Source organism: Chaetodon auriga, chromosome 3 (genome assembly GCF_051107435.1).
Source record: "Chaetodon auriga isolate fChaAug3 chromosome 3, fChaAug3.hap1, whole genome shotgun sequence".
NCBI lineage: Eukaryota > Metazoa > Chordata > Actinopteri > Chaetodontiformes > Chaetodontidae > Chaetodon > Chaetodon auriga.
The window spans coordinates 11,224,218-11,241,702 of record NC_135076.1 but is presented as its reverse complement, the minus strand read 5'-3'; the positions used below and the strand labels follow the sequence as shown (position 1 = coordinate 11,241,702).

General features: G+C 44.6%; 1 protein-coding gene across 1 annotated transcript in view; it reads right to left on the bottom strand.

The window, feature by feature from the left end:
• cachd1 (cache domain containing 1) overlaps nucleotides 1-17,241 on the bottom strand; it is an 81,142-nt gene extending 63,901 nt beyond the window's left edge. The window contains exon 1 of the mRNA XM_076724237.1: nucleotides 16,706-17,241. Coding sequence (XP_076580352.1) covers nucleotides 16,706-16,954 — 249 coding nt within the window. The 5' untranslated portion in view covers nucleotides 16,955-17,241. The remainder of the gene's footprint in view (nucleotides 1-16,705) is intronic.
• Between the last annotated feature and the right edge of the window lie 244 nt (nucleotides 17,242-17,485).

The following is a 17,485-nucleotide window of genomic DNA, read 5'->3' as shown; positions in this document are numbered from 1 at the left end:
AAAGATCCTCTGTGTGTGTGTGTGTGTGGGGGGGGGGGTCAAAAGCAGGGAGGGAAGAGGAAAGACAGAGCGGAAAAAAGAAATGCAAACAAAGAGAGATCAGAAATATGCACCTGTTGGTTTTGGCTCAGGTGAGGCGCAGTTAGTCAGAGCTTCTGCTACAAAAAACAACACAAGGACGAATAAAATGGCTTTCAGACACACTTCGGTTCCCATCCAGGTAAGACTCGAGTATAAAGATTAACGATTCAGTTTAAGACTGAGTTCATGCAGAACAAAATGGGGCTAAATTATTGCCATGGTGCTCGCACACACAACCAAGAAGTTTCAAACAATTACAACATATTTACGACGCACTGACTCAGGGCACAAACCATTATCCAAACACAGCCCAGGTGTCTCCACCTGTGAGACAAACACCTGACAGACACAACACTGGAAAAACCTCTCCACTGCAATGTGGATCAGACACAAAGATAACGTGGAAACTGCAAAGGTTTTGGCCACCTTTCACAGCAATTTCTCATCTTTACAACAACGTAGTCATGCTGTCTTTACTCACCGCTCTGTTGTTCTGAGTTCGTCCCTTCTTTTTTTTAACAGGTCTGTTCACAGCTTCACTGACTGAACTGACTTCACAACAAAATCCAGGAAAAACAGGCTTAAAATGTGAAATGGGTGAGCTGTTTGCATCAACAGCAAATAGAAACAACAAATTAGCAAAGTAGCTAACTGGGAACAGATTTAAAAAACATTGACCTTCTTACCTCTATATGATAAAAATCTAAATTAAAGTCTGTCTGTTGTCCTTCTTCAAAGAAAGGTTTGGCTCACTCTTCTGTGAGGTGAAAAGGTCCAAACTATCTGACAAAAACTAGCTAACCTTGGTAGCTAGCAGCTATTGAGTAAGTAACAGAAACATGACTGAAGAGTCAGCAAGGTCCAGGTCTTTCTTCTGTTTAATGTGTTCAATAAAGGCTCTAGTCACTAGTTGAGTATTAATAATACATTTATCCAGCTTCATTTTTATCTGGCCTGTGTGGCTAACCAGCTAACGAGCTAGTAAGATAGCAACATTTGTGCGAACTTTAAGCAGCTGCTGTAGCCTACATGCTGTTCCTAGCATTGCAGGCTAACGTAGCAACAGTTAGCTCTTCCTGAAGATGTCATTTCCAGATGTATCTACATTTTAAGCTAGCATTTTTCCATCACAAGTGCTAGCCTGTGTGCACCTTCTTTATGTGGGAATCACATCCTTGCTTTTGCGCTGGGTTTGGGTTAGGGTTGGTAGGGGAAGCCCATCATTACAGTTATATTACTCTACTTCTTTCCTTTACTGTACCTCTTGTGGGCTGCCACAGTGCTGTGCACAAGCCTGCTTGAAGGAGTGTTTTAAATCTATAGGCATATAGGCACATTTCAGCTTCTCTTCAGTTCAAACACTAGGAAGTGACATTTGGCAAAATAAGTGCCTGGAGGACGGGTGGAGCCATGTGAGTGAACACAACTGCCAGCAAGCGCTACTACCCTCAGGAGGAAAACAAGCGCTCCTCCCCTACTAGAGAAAAAAAAACTGTGCCCTGGACCGGCTGAGTGAAGACAAATTAAAGCCACTGGCAGATTCCACTGTTTCTAGTCAAGGCTATGGAATACTACACTTTCCTGCTGCAGCCCAAAAATATGACTTTCCAAGCACGCTGTCGGCATGATAATCTAAAGATTAAATTAAATTAAATTAAATAAGTTATTTTTGCGGGTGCATTCTGCAGCTTGCACACATCAAATTTACAGAAAAAAATGAACGAGATGTTTTGATGATTCTGGATTCCCTGAGTGATTTGTGTCATTAGCCCTCCCTCATTTAACACCACACCATTAAGAACAGGGTGTTCCCCCTCACTACCGATGCAGCTTTTGAGTGAAAATAATGAATAAAAATGGCCAAAATGTATGATATACCACAATTAATTTCGTATGCAAAACCTAAAAAAAATAGAGAAAAATACATTGTTTACATTTGTTAACAAGAAAAGAAAAATAACACACACACACGCATGCACACACACACAGCGTCTGTGTTTCACAAGCGTGTCAAGCCGAGCTCTTAGACAGCAGGCACGCCTATAGGGGGTGTCAACTGAATATGCATCAGGCTTCTTTCCTATGCTGTCTAAACATCGGAAACCTCTCCTATTCAGATTCATGAGTCGATCATTGCTGTGTGCAGAAGCTCAAGCACGAGTGTTTTCAAAAGAGAGACTGTGAGAGAGGGGGAGAGAGAGGGCTCCCCAAGGACATTCACAAGTTTCTGGTATGTAAATGACGAGTGACTTTGCTGTTGTGAATCTGAGGCGAGGGGGAGCAGTGTTTCTGTTTTTAAGTAAGCAGGAGACATACTTCCCCTCTCAAAGAAGAATCTTCCGTTTGGTATTCCTGCTGTAACGGTCGATCAAAATGCCTGCGTTGGGACCTCATTAAACACTGCTCGGTAATCATACTTTCACATTCCAAGGTTGAAAAGACAACATGTCACTTTATATATTGATATATATTGAAAGCATTAAAGAGTCCTATTTTCTTTTACAGCACAAATTGCAATTCAAGGGTTCATTTTCCTTGAAATAGCTCTACTAAAACCTGAAATATTCTGGGGTACAGACAATAAAAAACTGGACTATGAAACTATGAAAGGACAGACAGAAGGCCTGTTCAACGAATAAGTGCATGGTCAATGTTTTAGTCAGTGATCTGTGTATTATGCTGTAGACAGCAAAGGTCTGAAAACGTGATTGTGAACGCTGGTTCCTGTTTTTTTACACAGCACTCTGATTCAGGAATATGAGCGTGCATGACAATAAAAACTTCATTCAACTTTGATGGAAAATCAGCTAAGAAACTATTCACTGACACAACCATCAATACAATGCAAAACGATGAAGATCTTTCATTTCATTTGTGATGCCAAAGAGAGCAGAGAGAGATAGCTCCCTCATGTGAACGTCACCACCAGTTGACGAACTGCCATTGTCTCGTTTTCCAGCATGTCGTCGTATCACTCAACCTACTCACCCACGCAGGCAAAGGAATGAAAACCAACACATTCTTACCTGTGCATACAACACACACACACACACACACACGCACACGCACACACGGGTTCCAGTTCCCACAGAGCTCAGTATCAGTGTAAGAGCCCTTTCACACATAGACCAAGTAACACTGACGGATTAACGTTTCCGGGCGGAGTAAGAGATCCGGCTCGTTCACACCACTCGTTCAAGTGAAGCATGCGGCGGTCTAGACAACAGGCCAGGCTGCTGCGTGCTTCGCTTGAAGGATTGTTCTGAATGCAACACGGCTTCACACACCATGAGATAGAGTGATTCCATTATGCTGAAATCTTCTAAACCCTGGATGCTGCTGAGCTGCCATTGTTTCAGTATTAGTAGCTACAGTATACAACAAGTGCTCGGTGTGCTTTGTGATTACTATTGATTTAATGACTCCATCACTTCTGCGGGTTCATAATGGATTTTTTTTTTACCTGTAGAGACATTACTGCAGAAACCTGATCCAGGAACTGTTGTCATCTAACAGAACAATGAATCAAATCTTCAGTGACATGAACGACATTTGAATCAGTATCTAATAATGCAAACAGAGCAAGCCAGCTTTGACACTCAGCCCGAAGATTCAACGTGTTTAAACTTACGCACAAGTTGGGCACATTTTCTGGATTTTTTCACTGTAACATCTACTGACATATGAATAAGCAAGTTCCTTAAAATGTAGAATGTGCACACAGAGTTTGTCTCCTGCCCAGCTGCCAAGAGATGCCAGCACAAACCCCAGCTGGCTGACAGTGCCAACACCAAGGCTAGACAGACTGAGAAAGGCTGGCATGGCACCAAGCAGCCAAACCTGGCAATGAGTGCGCCTTCTGCAAAGAAAAAAAAAAAAAAGTCTGGGATATGGAAGTTTGGAAGGAGAGGAGAGGACGGATAAGACCGGATAAAATGAGAATTTCGGTTTCTTGCGGAACGAGGTAACTGGGCCTCTGCTGAGGAAAAACACAAAGAGTGCTTCAGTCATAAGACAGAGCAGCATGCTGTAAAACTGGCTGAACATTAGACCTCTCAGCTAAACCAGTACTGATTTCAGTCATGCACACATACACAAACACAGACAGACAATGGGGTTTCTTTTGGACAGGAGACAGAGGGGTGAAACTGATGCTGCTGCCAGAAACATGAAGACACATTATTTCCTTGGTGCGAGAGGTTTTCCCCTGAAAATGGGACTTTAAATAGATGCGAGCAGCAGCACCATTTCAGTCTGTCCCGGTAAAGGATTGATTGCTGGTCCACACAGGGAGCCCAGTGTGTGAACCAACACTGGGACCAGACGATCTTATCTGCCTATTTAACCAAACGGCCGATTGTTTTTTTTGTAACTTAGCAAAGGAATCAAAGCGGCGGCACCACAAGAGAACCTGCACGCACAGGCTGAGACAGCCAGAGAGCAAAGTCATGAGAAACTGTCAAGTTTCTGAAATGAGAAGCCAAGATGTCAAATGTGCTGCAAGATGAATTCAAGATGGTCCCTACGCAACAAGAGCAATATGTTTTTATGAGTCTGGGACCCAGCGTGAGACATTATGGCTATCATTTGGGCACTGAGCTGAATACGTTAAAACCTAAGGACTCAGTTATTATGTCCATCCTAAATGAGCTCTCTCCTCTGCTGGGCTGACATCCCAACAAGGAGGAAATGTCTGCCGTACTGCTGCTGCTGCTGCTGCAGTCTTCAGTGAAAAACCACCACGCTCACACACTCGGAGGTGACGTAGTGCAACAGCGGCAAGTTCGCCGTTTCTCTGCATTGAAATAATTATGTCAAAATCATATTTGGAGTTCGGAATAAACTAAGATTGAAAGCAGATGATCTGAAAGAGGACGCTTTCTTCACTCCAGCCTGGAAAAACGAGCTGCGTTTTTCTGTGATCCGGAGTCGTGTTGGCATGCCAGCAGCAGAACATTTCAGCGTTAAAACAGCGAAGCCTGTTTGGCTTTCCTAATGCTCGTCTTCCATTACTTGTGAGTCAGTCCAGATCAAATAAGCCACTCGTTTGGCAAACACATAAGTGAGCTCAGAGACACTGATAGCCAAACACAGCTGCAGCCGCTCCGTACATGCAGCTTCATACGAGTCTGTGTTTATGCGAGGTGTGTGTGCGTAGGGCGAGACAGAGAGAGTGTAAGAGTGTGACTTCAGGTGTTTACATGTGTTTGGAACACCGGAAGTGTCTGAAGCAGTCTACCCATTTTTCATCTCACACTCAAAGCCCTGACACTCCTCCCTGCCTCCTAATTAGCAAGCTGCATCACATTTTCCCCCTTGCCATTTTCTCCGCGAGAATAAAAACGCTGCGCCTCTTTTCATCTCCCGACCAGCCTTGTCTTACAGAGACAGGAGCAGAAAGTCCAAAGTTCAACTCATTAGCCCAGGTCACTTCCTGACTTTTCTTCAAAGGCGGTGAACTGGCAGAAGACAAAACGCATAGGACAGCTTCACATATCACCACCCACAGACGCAATTACGCCCACGGACAGGTACGGGGAGCAGAGAAGATGAGAAGATGGTGGAGAAGACCGACAAAACCAGAAAGTGCTGTGTGACAGCATCATGTCAGACTGCTGAGAAGACCTCAAGGCACACGGGAAAACCAAAAGCAGCACAGAAACAGGTGATGATGATGATGACTTTCTCTGCCTTCTTTATCTTAAGATAATATTCAGTGTGAAAGGATATGAAGCACAGAACTTGCAAAGCCAGGCTAGCAATTTCCCCCTGCTTTCAGTCTCTATGCTAAGCTATGCTAATCCCCGCCCAACTTCAGCTGCACAGTTGGTGAACAACAGACATGAAAGGTGGCATAAATCTTCTCATCTAACTCTCAGCAGGAAACGTGGAACCATTCCTCCCATCATTATTTTTACTGTCTTTAAAAGGTTTGCAGACAGTAACAGTGAAGCCACAGTCAGTAATGCACCCATTACTAAAGAGTGAAGTATTTTACCCACGAGCCCATGAATGTTCTTCATAAACATGGTTGGGGGAAAACATTTTCCAAACCTACGCTTTCTAGGCTATATGACTAATGTTACATACTACATCATACGCTGCAACTCCACATCCGCATTCAAGCTTCCAGAGCTCAAAGCTCATCTGCCTTTAATTTGGTGCACCAATGTTCATCCTGCTCTTTGAGAAATGAATCCCCAGTTCAGCGTGCATGCAATGCAGAGCGTACTGCAAAGCGTCAGAGGGCCTGCAAATAAAGCTGCTGATTAAATCTCAGCAGCCACTGAAGCAACAGTGACTGGTCATGTTAATCACTGCTGACTACTCCTTTAATTGGCAGAAGTCATGTTTATGAATGGCTGTGAGGAGAGAAGTTAGACTAACTGAGCTGACCTCCACAACCCTGTGACCCTGGAGTTGGAGAGGCGTCATACAATTCCTCACCGTCAGAGAGAAAGATGCAAACTGCGGAGACGGAGTCTGTGCTTTGTGTGTGTGTGTGTGTGTGTGTGTGTGTGTGTGTGTGAGAGAGACTCGGCAATGAGAAACCTGCCATTTCTTGGCTGCCACTGCTGCACACAATCTCTTCCAGTCTTCTTTCATTCCCACATTTAGCACTCTTAACAGCCGTCTGCCTCGAGGAAGAACCCCAACAGCTACTGTTATATATTCCCAGTCTGACATACAACCAAAAAATGCACCCATCCTTCATTCTTTCTTTGGATCCCCATTAGCTTCCACAAAGTGGTCGCTAGTCAATCACGGTCACATAGTGTCAACAGAAAAGCACAATACAAGTCAAAGACTAGAATACTAGTGAACTGACTTTACACATGAAACAGCAAACAGTAGCAACCTACAGTGGAAAGAAAAAAACAAACTCGTCCGCTCCCAATACAAAAACACTGCAGAGAACGGAAAAATGAGCCAACTGCAGGAACAGCGCTTCTCCACAACTGTGAAGTTTGGGTTTACGGTGAGTTTATGTATGCAACACAGAGGCCTGAGAGAGAGGCACAAAAAGAGAGAGAGAGAGAGAGAGAGAGAGAGAGAGAGAGAGAGAGAGAAAAGAGGCATGAAAAACAGACTGATCTGCTTCTCCACAGTAGGAGCTCCAACTCTCTCCTCATCGAGAATGCAAAGCCTCTTCTGCATGTGTGTGTGTGTGTGTGTGTGTGTGTGCGCATTGGGAGGGGGATGGGGCCTTACGAATTCATGGTGTCTGGGGGGGGGGGACTGGTCCCTCGACTCGCCTTCAACACAAGCCCCCACCCCTTCCCTTTCCGTCTTTCTCTCTTTCAGGGGGAGTTCATTTTGAGTCTTGCCTATTGTGGCGAGTGAAGGGGCTGACTTGCTAAGGGGTGGCCTGGGGTCCCTTGGCTCACACTGCCAGGTCAGCCCTGTTGGAGCTAACTAAGTAACACTGGCAGGAATCTGGAGAAAAAAACACAAAGCCTGGATCACCAATAAAGATCCCTTTCTCTCTCTCATTGAGTGCATTTGTTATCGCTTTCTCTCTGTGTGTGTGCGTGTGTGTGCGCGTGCGTGTGGCTGTGTGAAGAAAGCCGAGGCAGAGGGGGTGATGGTGAATGAGAGAGAGAGAGTGAGAGGTAATAGAGAGAGGGAGAATCATTAAAAACAGTGAGAATGGGGTGATTAAACACAGCTAGTTAATTAGTTTTCCTGTTTAATAAGCAGAGGAAAGAGTTCGCTACTTTCTCTGAAAACCTGGAGGGCCTGGACATACCACTGATGCACAGGGCTCAGTTCAAAACACACAACATGAGCGCTGATGAATCGACAACCTTCGATGATCAATTATTGGTAGAATAAGACGGAGAGGGAAGGAGCAGACAAGAATCACATAAATATTATGGATAAATGCAGCAAATGCTTGCATTTCAGAAGCTAGACCTGCTGAGTATTTTGCATTTTGGCTTGAAAAATTACTGACACCATTAATTATTAAAATAATTAGCATTTAATTCGACTAATGAATTTTTCCCGCTCTCTACATCATTATGACACAGCGCTCAGACGCGCGCATGGATGCTCGCACCACTGCGATTTGCATCCCGATGCTCATCTCAGGTCAAACTGATAACGGCAGGATGTTTGCAACTGGAAAAAATGTTATTTTCCCTAATCTGACTGTGTTTAACTACGCTGCAGTTAGATAGCAGCCGCAGAAATGTTCAGGCGAGATTCTTAACAGGAGCTTAGCATTACAGGGCAGGTCAAAACGGGATACAGGCGAGGAGAGATTTAGAGCAAAAGCAGACAAAAAAGGTGAAGGCTGAGGAGGCTGCAAATCACTGCAAAACCAATTTCAGTCAAGGCGGAGCAGAGAGAGGCCTTCTTCGACTGGGAGATGTGGGAAACAGATCAAAAAGCGGTCAGATAAATGATCTGGCCACGACAGTACAGACAGATTTAAACCACAACAGCTGGTGCAGAAGGGGAAGAACATCAGTTTTATGCTCCGTCCCGACCGCAGTCCAGCAGGAGCCAAGAGACAGTGCACAAGGCTGTACTTAAAAAAAAAAAAAAATTAAAGGGATTTGATTGAAATGAATGGGAGTCATGTTGTCCAAAAGCTCCAGAAGGAAAAAAAAAAACAGAGCCCTGAAAATGTTTTTCTCCTCATATCTTTCCTCCAGCAGGCTTCAAGCATGGAGTAAGATATGGAAGAGTGCTGCAGGTAGATTCAAAGAAAGATGAAGCCAGACTCCAAATGATACACGACGTCTGTTCAGCTCTCTGTGGAGGTAATTTGGCAACTGTTCAAAATGGACACGGCCAGGTCAAAAGAAAGTCTGAGCAGGAAATTTCACTAAATTAACAGTGACTTGTGCCCAGAAAACCAGACAGTTGACAGTGGCTGCAGATGAAAAGAGCACATTACTAAAAAAAAAAAAAAAAGAAGAAGACACATTTCTCCCTGTTGTTAAAGTTTGGATGGCCTAGATCTAACTTTTGCTGCTGTCACTTAGGATTTAATCTCATGGCCAAACAATAAAACTGTGATTTTTTTCCGAGCTTGGGGTCAATTCACAATTTCAAGAGATTTTTTTCTTCACACATAATAAATGCAGAAATGAAACGTCAGATTTTTTGGGACTCTGATTGCAAGCTAGCTGAGCAAGAACAATAAAACACCTGCACCACCTACAAGGCTGGCATTATTCAAACAGAGACAGGTTATCCCACACAGCCACAGACTGTCAGTACCAGAGGCTGCAACGAAGCAGTGCATGGAAATCCACATCAACGATCAGCTTCAGCACAAACACACTCGTCTGCCCGCTGTTTGTCTGCAGAGAGCAGGCGAGCGAGCAGATAGGCACCGACTGAATGAAGCCAAACTGCTCACTGTTCCAGCCACTGCCGGCCTTCCTCTGCCCTCCTCTAAATGAACACGCCTCATCATCAAACACAGACCGAGAGCTCGGGTCAGTGTCTTTTTTCCAGTTTGTGCCTCATGTTGATGCAAACATTAAATTTACAAGACACAAGCCACCTGGAGTCGAAACACTCCCATAAACTGTGACAGGCACGTATAGAGAGTAACTGTTCACGTCACAGTTTAAAGGATTGTTGTGATGAGCGAATGTTAGCTAACCAGCTAACATGTGTAGTACCACTTCACTAAAGGTGACGTTAATGTATGTGGACACCATTACGACAAAACTCACCTTCAGTCATCTTTTGAGCTCTTTATGAGAATATTTGTGTGCACATCTGTAAAACCTGAGTGGTAGGAGTGATGGATGCAAAAAATGTTGGAATTATAAATCTAATATTACATCTAAGCTTTATTAGCAGTGTGTCAAGTCTATGCTGGACCTCTAAAGACCAGTTTCAACCCAGCACTGGCCCACATTTGACCCTGGTTTTCCATTGGGTAAACAGGCCTACATTGCTAGACCTTTGAGAAGCTCTGATCCAGAGTACAAATACCTTCCAGTTGTCTTCGTAAGAATCCAGAAGTTGGGTTACTGGGTAAAAACCACTGCATGGATCAGAATACATCACACAGGAGATAGTTTTCTCAGTTTTCACCACCCAATGACCCCTCGTACGAATTCAAACAATCAAGATTGACAAGTAATTCAGATTGTTTTTCTTCAACCCAGAAGTGACAGTTTCCGTGTGACAGCAGCACTTAAATCCCAGCTTTGTCCAACAAGTCTGAGGACGTCAGCGTGTCTGATGTGTGCTCAGTTTGGAGGTGGGAGACACGGCGGTGCAGAGGAGTCGGATACGAGGGGCGCCTGAGCCTCTCGCTGCTTGGACTCAGGCCAAAACATACAAGCAGCTCGGCGCTGAATGAAAACGTGGCCCTTTGCTCTGTTCCCCTCTGCATTGTGATGATAAAGGTAAGAGTCGACAGAGCGAGGTTGTTTCCCCGGCTTTTGGACGGGCCAAGAATTTTGAAGACTGATATCGAAGTCATTCCAAGTTTTAAAACATTGCAGATGTCGCCGTGGGACTCCGCAGCTGTTGGCTGAGGGCCCTGCTTTTCCATGAAAAATGGACTCAAGAAGTACAATTCTTAATTTCAATGAAACAATTTAACTTAAGAATTAAAGAAAAGTTTAATTTGAAACGTACCCAACAGCTTACCACACCAGTCTCCATGTTCATTTCACAGCTTGGATCAAAATACAACAAATCAAACGGTGCAACGCTGAAGCACGCACACAAACACAGCAGTGCAACTTGGAGTTAGAAAGCATTCATGGATCAGCATCAACTTGGGACCAAGAATCCCATAACTGTGTGGAAGAAAGGAAGTGTTAAAAAAACCTTGCTGCAATAACAGTTTGAAAACAGCGACAGTTAAAATGGAAACAGAGCTGAGGTGCAGATAGTTCAGCGCAGCCTCGTACGCTCATAAACCGCCGAGGCACATCACGATTTATGGTCGGACTAAAAACGAGGAATCGTGCTGCTGCAGTGCAATGCAAGTCTGACTAATACAAAGCACCTGTTGCTCAACCTGAACATCTCGCACATGAGAAAGGAGGTCAGAGGAACAGAGAGAGAAGAAATCCCTCCAACACGAGAGGCGGACGATGGCGTCTGCCGATGCTGTGCAAGGGTTAAAGCACATCAACCAGTCTGCCTATGCTCCTCTGTGGTATGAAAATGGTTTTATTTGCTGTTTTGGTTCATTCTCTCTGCTCTTGTCATCATTGTTTTCAGTGAAAGACCTTTAAAAACCCACTTTACACATAACCCTAACCCTAACCGGGCCAGCACCCAGCAGACACATTAGACAAAGCATTATAGCTTACACTGGTACAGAGCCACAGCTGCACACCAGGAACCAGGAGAGGAGTTCAGTTTTCCACATCATAGAGTGTGTGTGTGACAATGGTACACACAGGAGGAAACACAAGATGGTGATGGTAAATTCCAATTTATATTTCAACTGTAAAGAAATCCATTCGTTTGATTGTGATTGTTAATATTCAAATTCCGACCTATTTAAGTCTATGGAGATGTTTAAATGTAGATGGGAAAACACTCACACAATTGCACACAATTGCTGTTTTTGTGAATGGAGTCTGGTGACTTTTTAGAGGAAATATTTGTCAGTGTAATGTATAAAGTCAATCCTCCATCCAACGTATGCTCCCACATTCTGTGATTTGCAACAGGGGACTAACTAACAGGGAAGAGATCCATAATGTTATGCAACCTCTGTGCCCTGAGGGGTGGGTAACAAAAAGAGCCCCATTATCCCCCCGACAAGACAGGTGCAGGAATGTGCTTTGAGATATATTTGACACCCAAGTGTTCATTTGCCCTTTGGATGAGTGTTATTGTGAAGGAAAGTGTTCGACATGCTCTGTCCTTTCACGGAGGGTTATACACGCTATAACCTTCTATTCAGCTGAACATGCAGTCAACATCTAGGAGGCCTGTGTGCAGTGCTGCAGCATGTCAGACCGGCTGAACATGCATTTACCTTCACATTATTATTTCAAAAGAATTGTGCTTGGATATGTGCAATGCCGGGCAGCAAGAGAGAGAAAACTACAGACTCAAAGTCAAAAGAGAGAATGAATGAGAGACGGTAATAGTCCCGCATGTAGCAGAGGGCCTGCGAGGCTCATAGTAACCTTGACTGTTTGAGCACGCAGCCATGCAGGCGATGCAGTAAGAGGCAAGACGGCTTTGAAGCTGCACCGCAGAGAACCTAGCAGGAATCCTGATGTCCTGCTGTACATCCTCTAACCCTCCTGCTCCTCCTCCTCCTCCTCCCAGCCTGCCTGTCTGCCTCTGCAACTGATTCGGCGAGCAAAGGAGAAGAAACTCAACGTGAGCAGCCGAGAGAAAGTGGAGAGATGAGATTAAAATAAAAAGGCGAGACAGAAGAGAAAAGATATTCGGATATGTTAAAAAGAGCCCGACTCTATGTGTCTAGTCCAAGTGAAAAGAAGAAAAAAAAAAAAATAAAGCAGGAATGGGGGCTCTGTGACAGCCCCTCAACTCGTGTTGCCCTTGGACCAAACCCAACCCAGAAAATCACAGCTTAATGACAGCGGCCGAGCTCCTCCGGGTTTCTCTTTCCTGCACAAACCTCCACTGCCCTCAAATTACTATCAATATTCAATTAGGGGGCTGGGGACAGTGGACGAGCCAGCCTCAATAACAAACCACACTTCTCTGTGGATTAAGGCCCTTAAAACTAACACAGTGAAATCTCCTTTGTAAACAGTCTGCCAACAGGGCATAAATACCCTCCCAGTAAAGGCAGTAAAGTCAGCTGGACTATTCACACAGTGATGAGCGATCTCTTTTTGGCTTTCTCCAGTAATGACGCTGCACACATGCCGGTCCGCTGCGCCGTCAGGTTCCCTCTGTCAGTGTGGCAGGAAACATGCACCGTGGTGCTGGCTCTAGCCGGCGCCCACATGACAAGAGCAGCACAGGACTCGTGTTTTACTAACATGGAAAATGGAAAGGAGGTTGAATTTCATATTTACATCCAAAGCTAAGTCCAAACTGCTACGTGAAACCTGCTCCTGTAAGGCTCAGAAAATCTGACATGAGGGGCTCATTAGTTTAATACGTCGGAGAAAACTGTTTTCCCCAAAACCACTGAGTCACATGGCAGACATCAGTGTCATTCAGAAAGATGTCACTGTTTTCTTACTGGCAATAACTTGACAAGAGGCACACAACAGCTGTTTAAAATAAATAATAACATTAAGCACAAGGAAAATGTAATATGTGAATGATGGAGAAATGGCGGAAATCAGACGCAAAACACCTCTGAAGTGACTATCAGGAGGGTAAACTGTCCTCGACTCACTAAGCAAGATAAGACACACAAATGTAGAGAGAAACTGAAATATGTCTCGAATCCTGTGCAAAAGCTGATAATTATAAATGTTGTGTTATCAGAAAACTAGAAATATTAGCTGACAGAAGAAGATTTGGCAGCACTTTAAGGAACACATATTCACCATTAACCGGTGGCTTTTGGCATTTTGGCTCTTTATTAGTCATTACATTAATGCATGACCATATTCTACAACTACTAGACCATTCACTAAGAGCTTTCCCTCAATAATCTTCTAATTATCGCTTATTGATCGTAAGGAGGGAAGTTATGTACGTGAAATGCAAGCACAATAACAATATATTTTTTAAGAATACCTTAAAAAAACTCTACAACAGTTTAACAATGTAAACCTGCCAAACCTCCTCTGTAAACTTGACCTCCCAACTTGAAGAAAGTGTCGCCTGTGGACCCTCGTGTCCCCTGATAATTGACTAACTCAATGACAGACTGAACAAAGTTGACCCAGTGACTCAGACGCACTGACAAGGCCAGCCTCAAATTACACATCTGCCAGAGAATGAGGGGTGGAGTGGGGAGAGGTAGAGTTGCATTTTAAATGGAGATGACGGGGAGCTCGCTCGATAACAAACCCTTCAGATCTTCTCCCAAATAATACAGAGACAACTTTGCATGTTGCAAAAAAAAAAAAAAAAGCCTAGAAGACATAATGAATGTCAGCTGTGAGTCCAGACATCAGAACTTAAAGTTAACAGCGCTGTTTGGATAAAAACTAATTACAGAGAGGAAAAAAATAAATAAATCACAATGTGGAAAATCACCGCCTTCCTAACTGCACAGGGAAGAAGGAATACATGCCAAAGAGGCAGAAAGATAAAGTCAAATCCAGTTCATCTGGCACACCTGCACACTGAGAGTCAGGCCACATCTGAGCATCGGAGCAGGTGTCCACGCGGGCGGCATGGCCGACAGAGCCCCGCGGTTCTTTTCCCGGCAGATGCAGACTGTTTTTACTGGACGCACGTCGCTTACATTCACGGAAACCGCTCTGACAAATCCATGAAATGCACCGCTTCAATCAAACTCACATTAGCTTCGTGCCAAGTCACATTTTCACAGCTTGTACAACAACATGATAGCCTCCAAACTGTTTTCCCACGATACAGGGGGACGGCTCCGAACGCTTGTTTCCATAAATAATCTCAAAGGGCTGCGTGGAAGCAGAATGAGTCGTGAAAAATATTTCACATTAATTACATATTTGCGGCTGACTGTGCTGTGCACACGGAGGGAAAACGGAAATAAAGACAGGGTGATTCATTTTGACTGCTGAAAACAAACCTAACACACAGCAGAGAGCGATGGAAAGGACAGCGACGAGGCAGACACCGAGCACAGGCTGCAGCTCAGGGAGGAACGAGCGGTGACAAAGGCGGATCCGGAGGGATCAGAGGAAGCCCTCAAAGCCGACTCCCAGAGCCGGGATGAAGGCAGCTCAGCGTGGAAGCAGAGAAGATGAAACACCATTTGGGGGCAGGGCCCCCCGCTGCCTCGCCTCTGTGTTCAGGGCCTGCTAGCGCCTCTGCCTCTGAAGTGCTAAACACCCCCCTCACACCCTGCAGCACCCGGCGCTGCACCCTGCACCTCCTGCCATTTGGTGACTCAACTCAGCCCTCACGGATGGACAAGACAAACTGGGGTTTTCGCTCTGTTCATGTGTTCATGTAGTATGTTTATAATCAGGTTTGGCTGCAACAAATAATTGTTTTCATCCTCAGTTCACTGATGAATTGTTTGGCCTCAAAATGTCAGAAAATAGAGAAAAAAAAAGCATGTGACAATTTCTTAAAGCACATGATGACGTGCTCAGATTTCTTATTTTGTCTGAACAAAAACACACAGTGTTCACTTTATTATCACATGAGACAAATTCAAACAGCAGATCCTCTGAATTAAGGAGGCTGATCTTGAATGTTTGATTTTTTTTGCTTGAAAAATGACAAACTGGAAGACTTCAGTTTTCTAAACAACTGTCGATGTTGAACGATTTTCAGCTTGCCGTCACAGAATAATAAAGAAATAATGAAGAAAACCTGCAAATATTTGCATTTGATAAGATAGACGCATGATAAATCAACTGACATTTCATCAGTCATCTGACAGACCTCTAAAATCAATTTAACGTGAGGATACAAATTGGGTGTTCTGGCTCCCACGAAGAGGAAAACAGAAGGAGGCAAAGGCATGAAGCACCTCACCTCTGATGAAACCCAAAAGTCATGGCAGTCAGACAATGAACGAATGAGAAGGACAGAAAATGACTGGACAGCAGAGTCCTCGTTCCCACCAGCTCTGGGAACTTGTGATGGACATTTTTCACTGTTTTCTGGCATTTTAACAAAGCAAATAATCAATACTTCAAAAATCTAATAATACTCAGCAGCAGGTCAGCTGCAGCCCTGATCCAACCGCAGCTGATGGAGACAACGTGCGTCCATCTACAGGACCAGTTCTTGTCATACTGGGCCTGCGGGCTGCAGCCATGGCAGATGGAAAAAAAAAAAGAAAATAAAAAAAAAAGAAAGAAAAGGATTTATTCCTCGTATTCAGAGCCACTGAAGGCCAGCTGAATCATTACTGGCTTTGCATCTGCACAATGGCACGTGTCCGTCTTTATAAGCACATCCCATGACTTCTCTCTCTCACTCACACTCTCTCACACTCTCTCACACACACACACACACACACACACCCCACAGCTAATTCTGCCAAGATGGTGTTAATGATGAGGATAAATAAGATTCAGCGTTTAGGAGAAAATCCAGTGAAATGTTGCTTCATGGCTCCTCGGTGCAGGTGACAGTTTATTCACCTTTCCATTTGTCTTTTCAGCACACACACACACACACACACACACACACACAGAGAGAGTAAATGCGTTGAAATAACTGATCTTCAGTCAAATGCGTGTGTTCAGACAGATTAGGGAATAATAAAGGTGAAACACAAGCCGGCCGGAACACAAACCTCCGGCGTGTTCATGTCCCAGAAAAACGCGTCCTAACTTCAAAGCGCCTGTTGTTGCTGCAGCTCTGAGGAAAGAGCTTATTGTTTCCCTACAATTTTATCTCTTTCCCCCTGTCATTCACATCATGATGGTGTTTTTGCCCCATTTCAACAATCCCGTTTGTGCCGCTTTCAGCTCTTTAAATCCACTCCACCTCGAAGTAGAACAGAAATAAATCTTTTTTTTCTTTCTTTCTTTTACACAAAAACCAAACTTAAATCTTTCTCCTCCTTTACCTGCATAGTAAAGACTCCCAGCTCCTGAGAGGACAGCTTTTTCATCTGATCGGCCAAAACTTGCGCCTCTTCCAGGATGGAAAACTCCGTCTCGGCTCCGCAATATCCACAAGAAAGAGCCGCGCAGATGAAGACGAAGCTCCACGAAAAAGCCAACAAGCCCGTGTGAAGCCGAAGGTGTTTATCCCGGAAAGCAGCGCGCGTACTCGGCGTGAGAAGCACGGGTTGCTCCCCCGTCCGCCTCGCCATGATGGCTGTGTGCACAGACCGGAGAAACACGGAGTCTGAACTGGTAGCGGAAAAAAAAAAAAACTTCAAGGGAAACTACTTTTACAACTTTGCAGCGTAGACTGCGTGAGCCCTTTCTCTCCGGTTCGAGTCTGCACAGTTCCCAGCGGCGCAAACCACCGCAACTCCTTGAAATCCGTCAGGAGGAGACAGTAGATCCATGCGTAAAAAGAGGAGATTTTCTTTTCAGCGTTGTCGGTGTTCCGTCGTCGGTCAGTCACTCCAACTCCTGGAAGTCTGGCAAAGTGCGTGTGAGCCGGAGATTCACCACAATGGGGGTGAAAGTGGGAGGCGTGGAAACACAGGAGTCCTCCCGGCGCCTGGATCTCCGGATCAATGGATCAGGGTTTCGTGATGCCTTCAAGCGCTGCTGGGAAAAGGGCAGAGAGTGGAGAGACCTTGCTGGTACTCAAACGCGACAAGGAAATAGTTGATTTAAAATCGACCAAATGCTATATGAAGCATGTTTCTGCATGAAGCCGTCAGCAGATG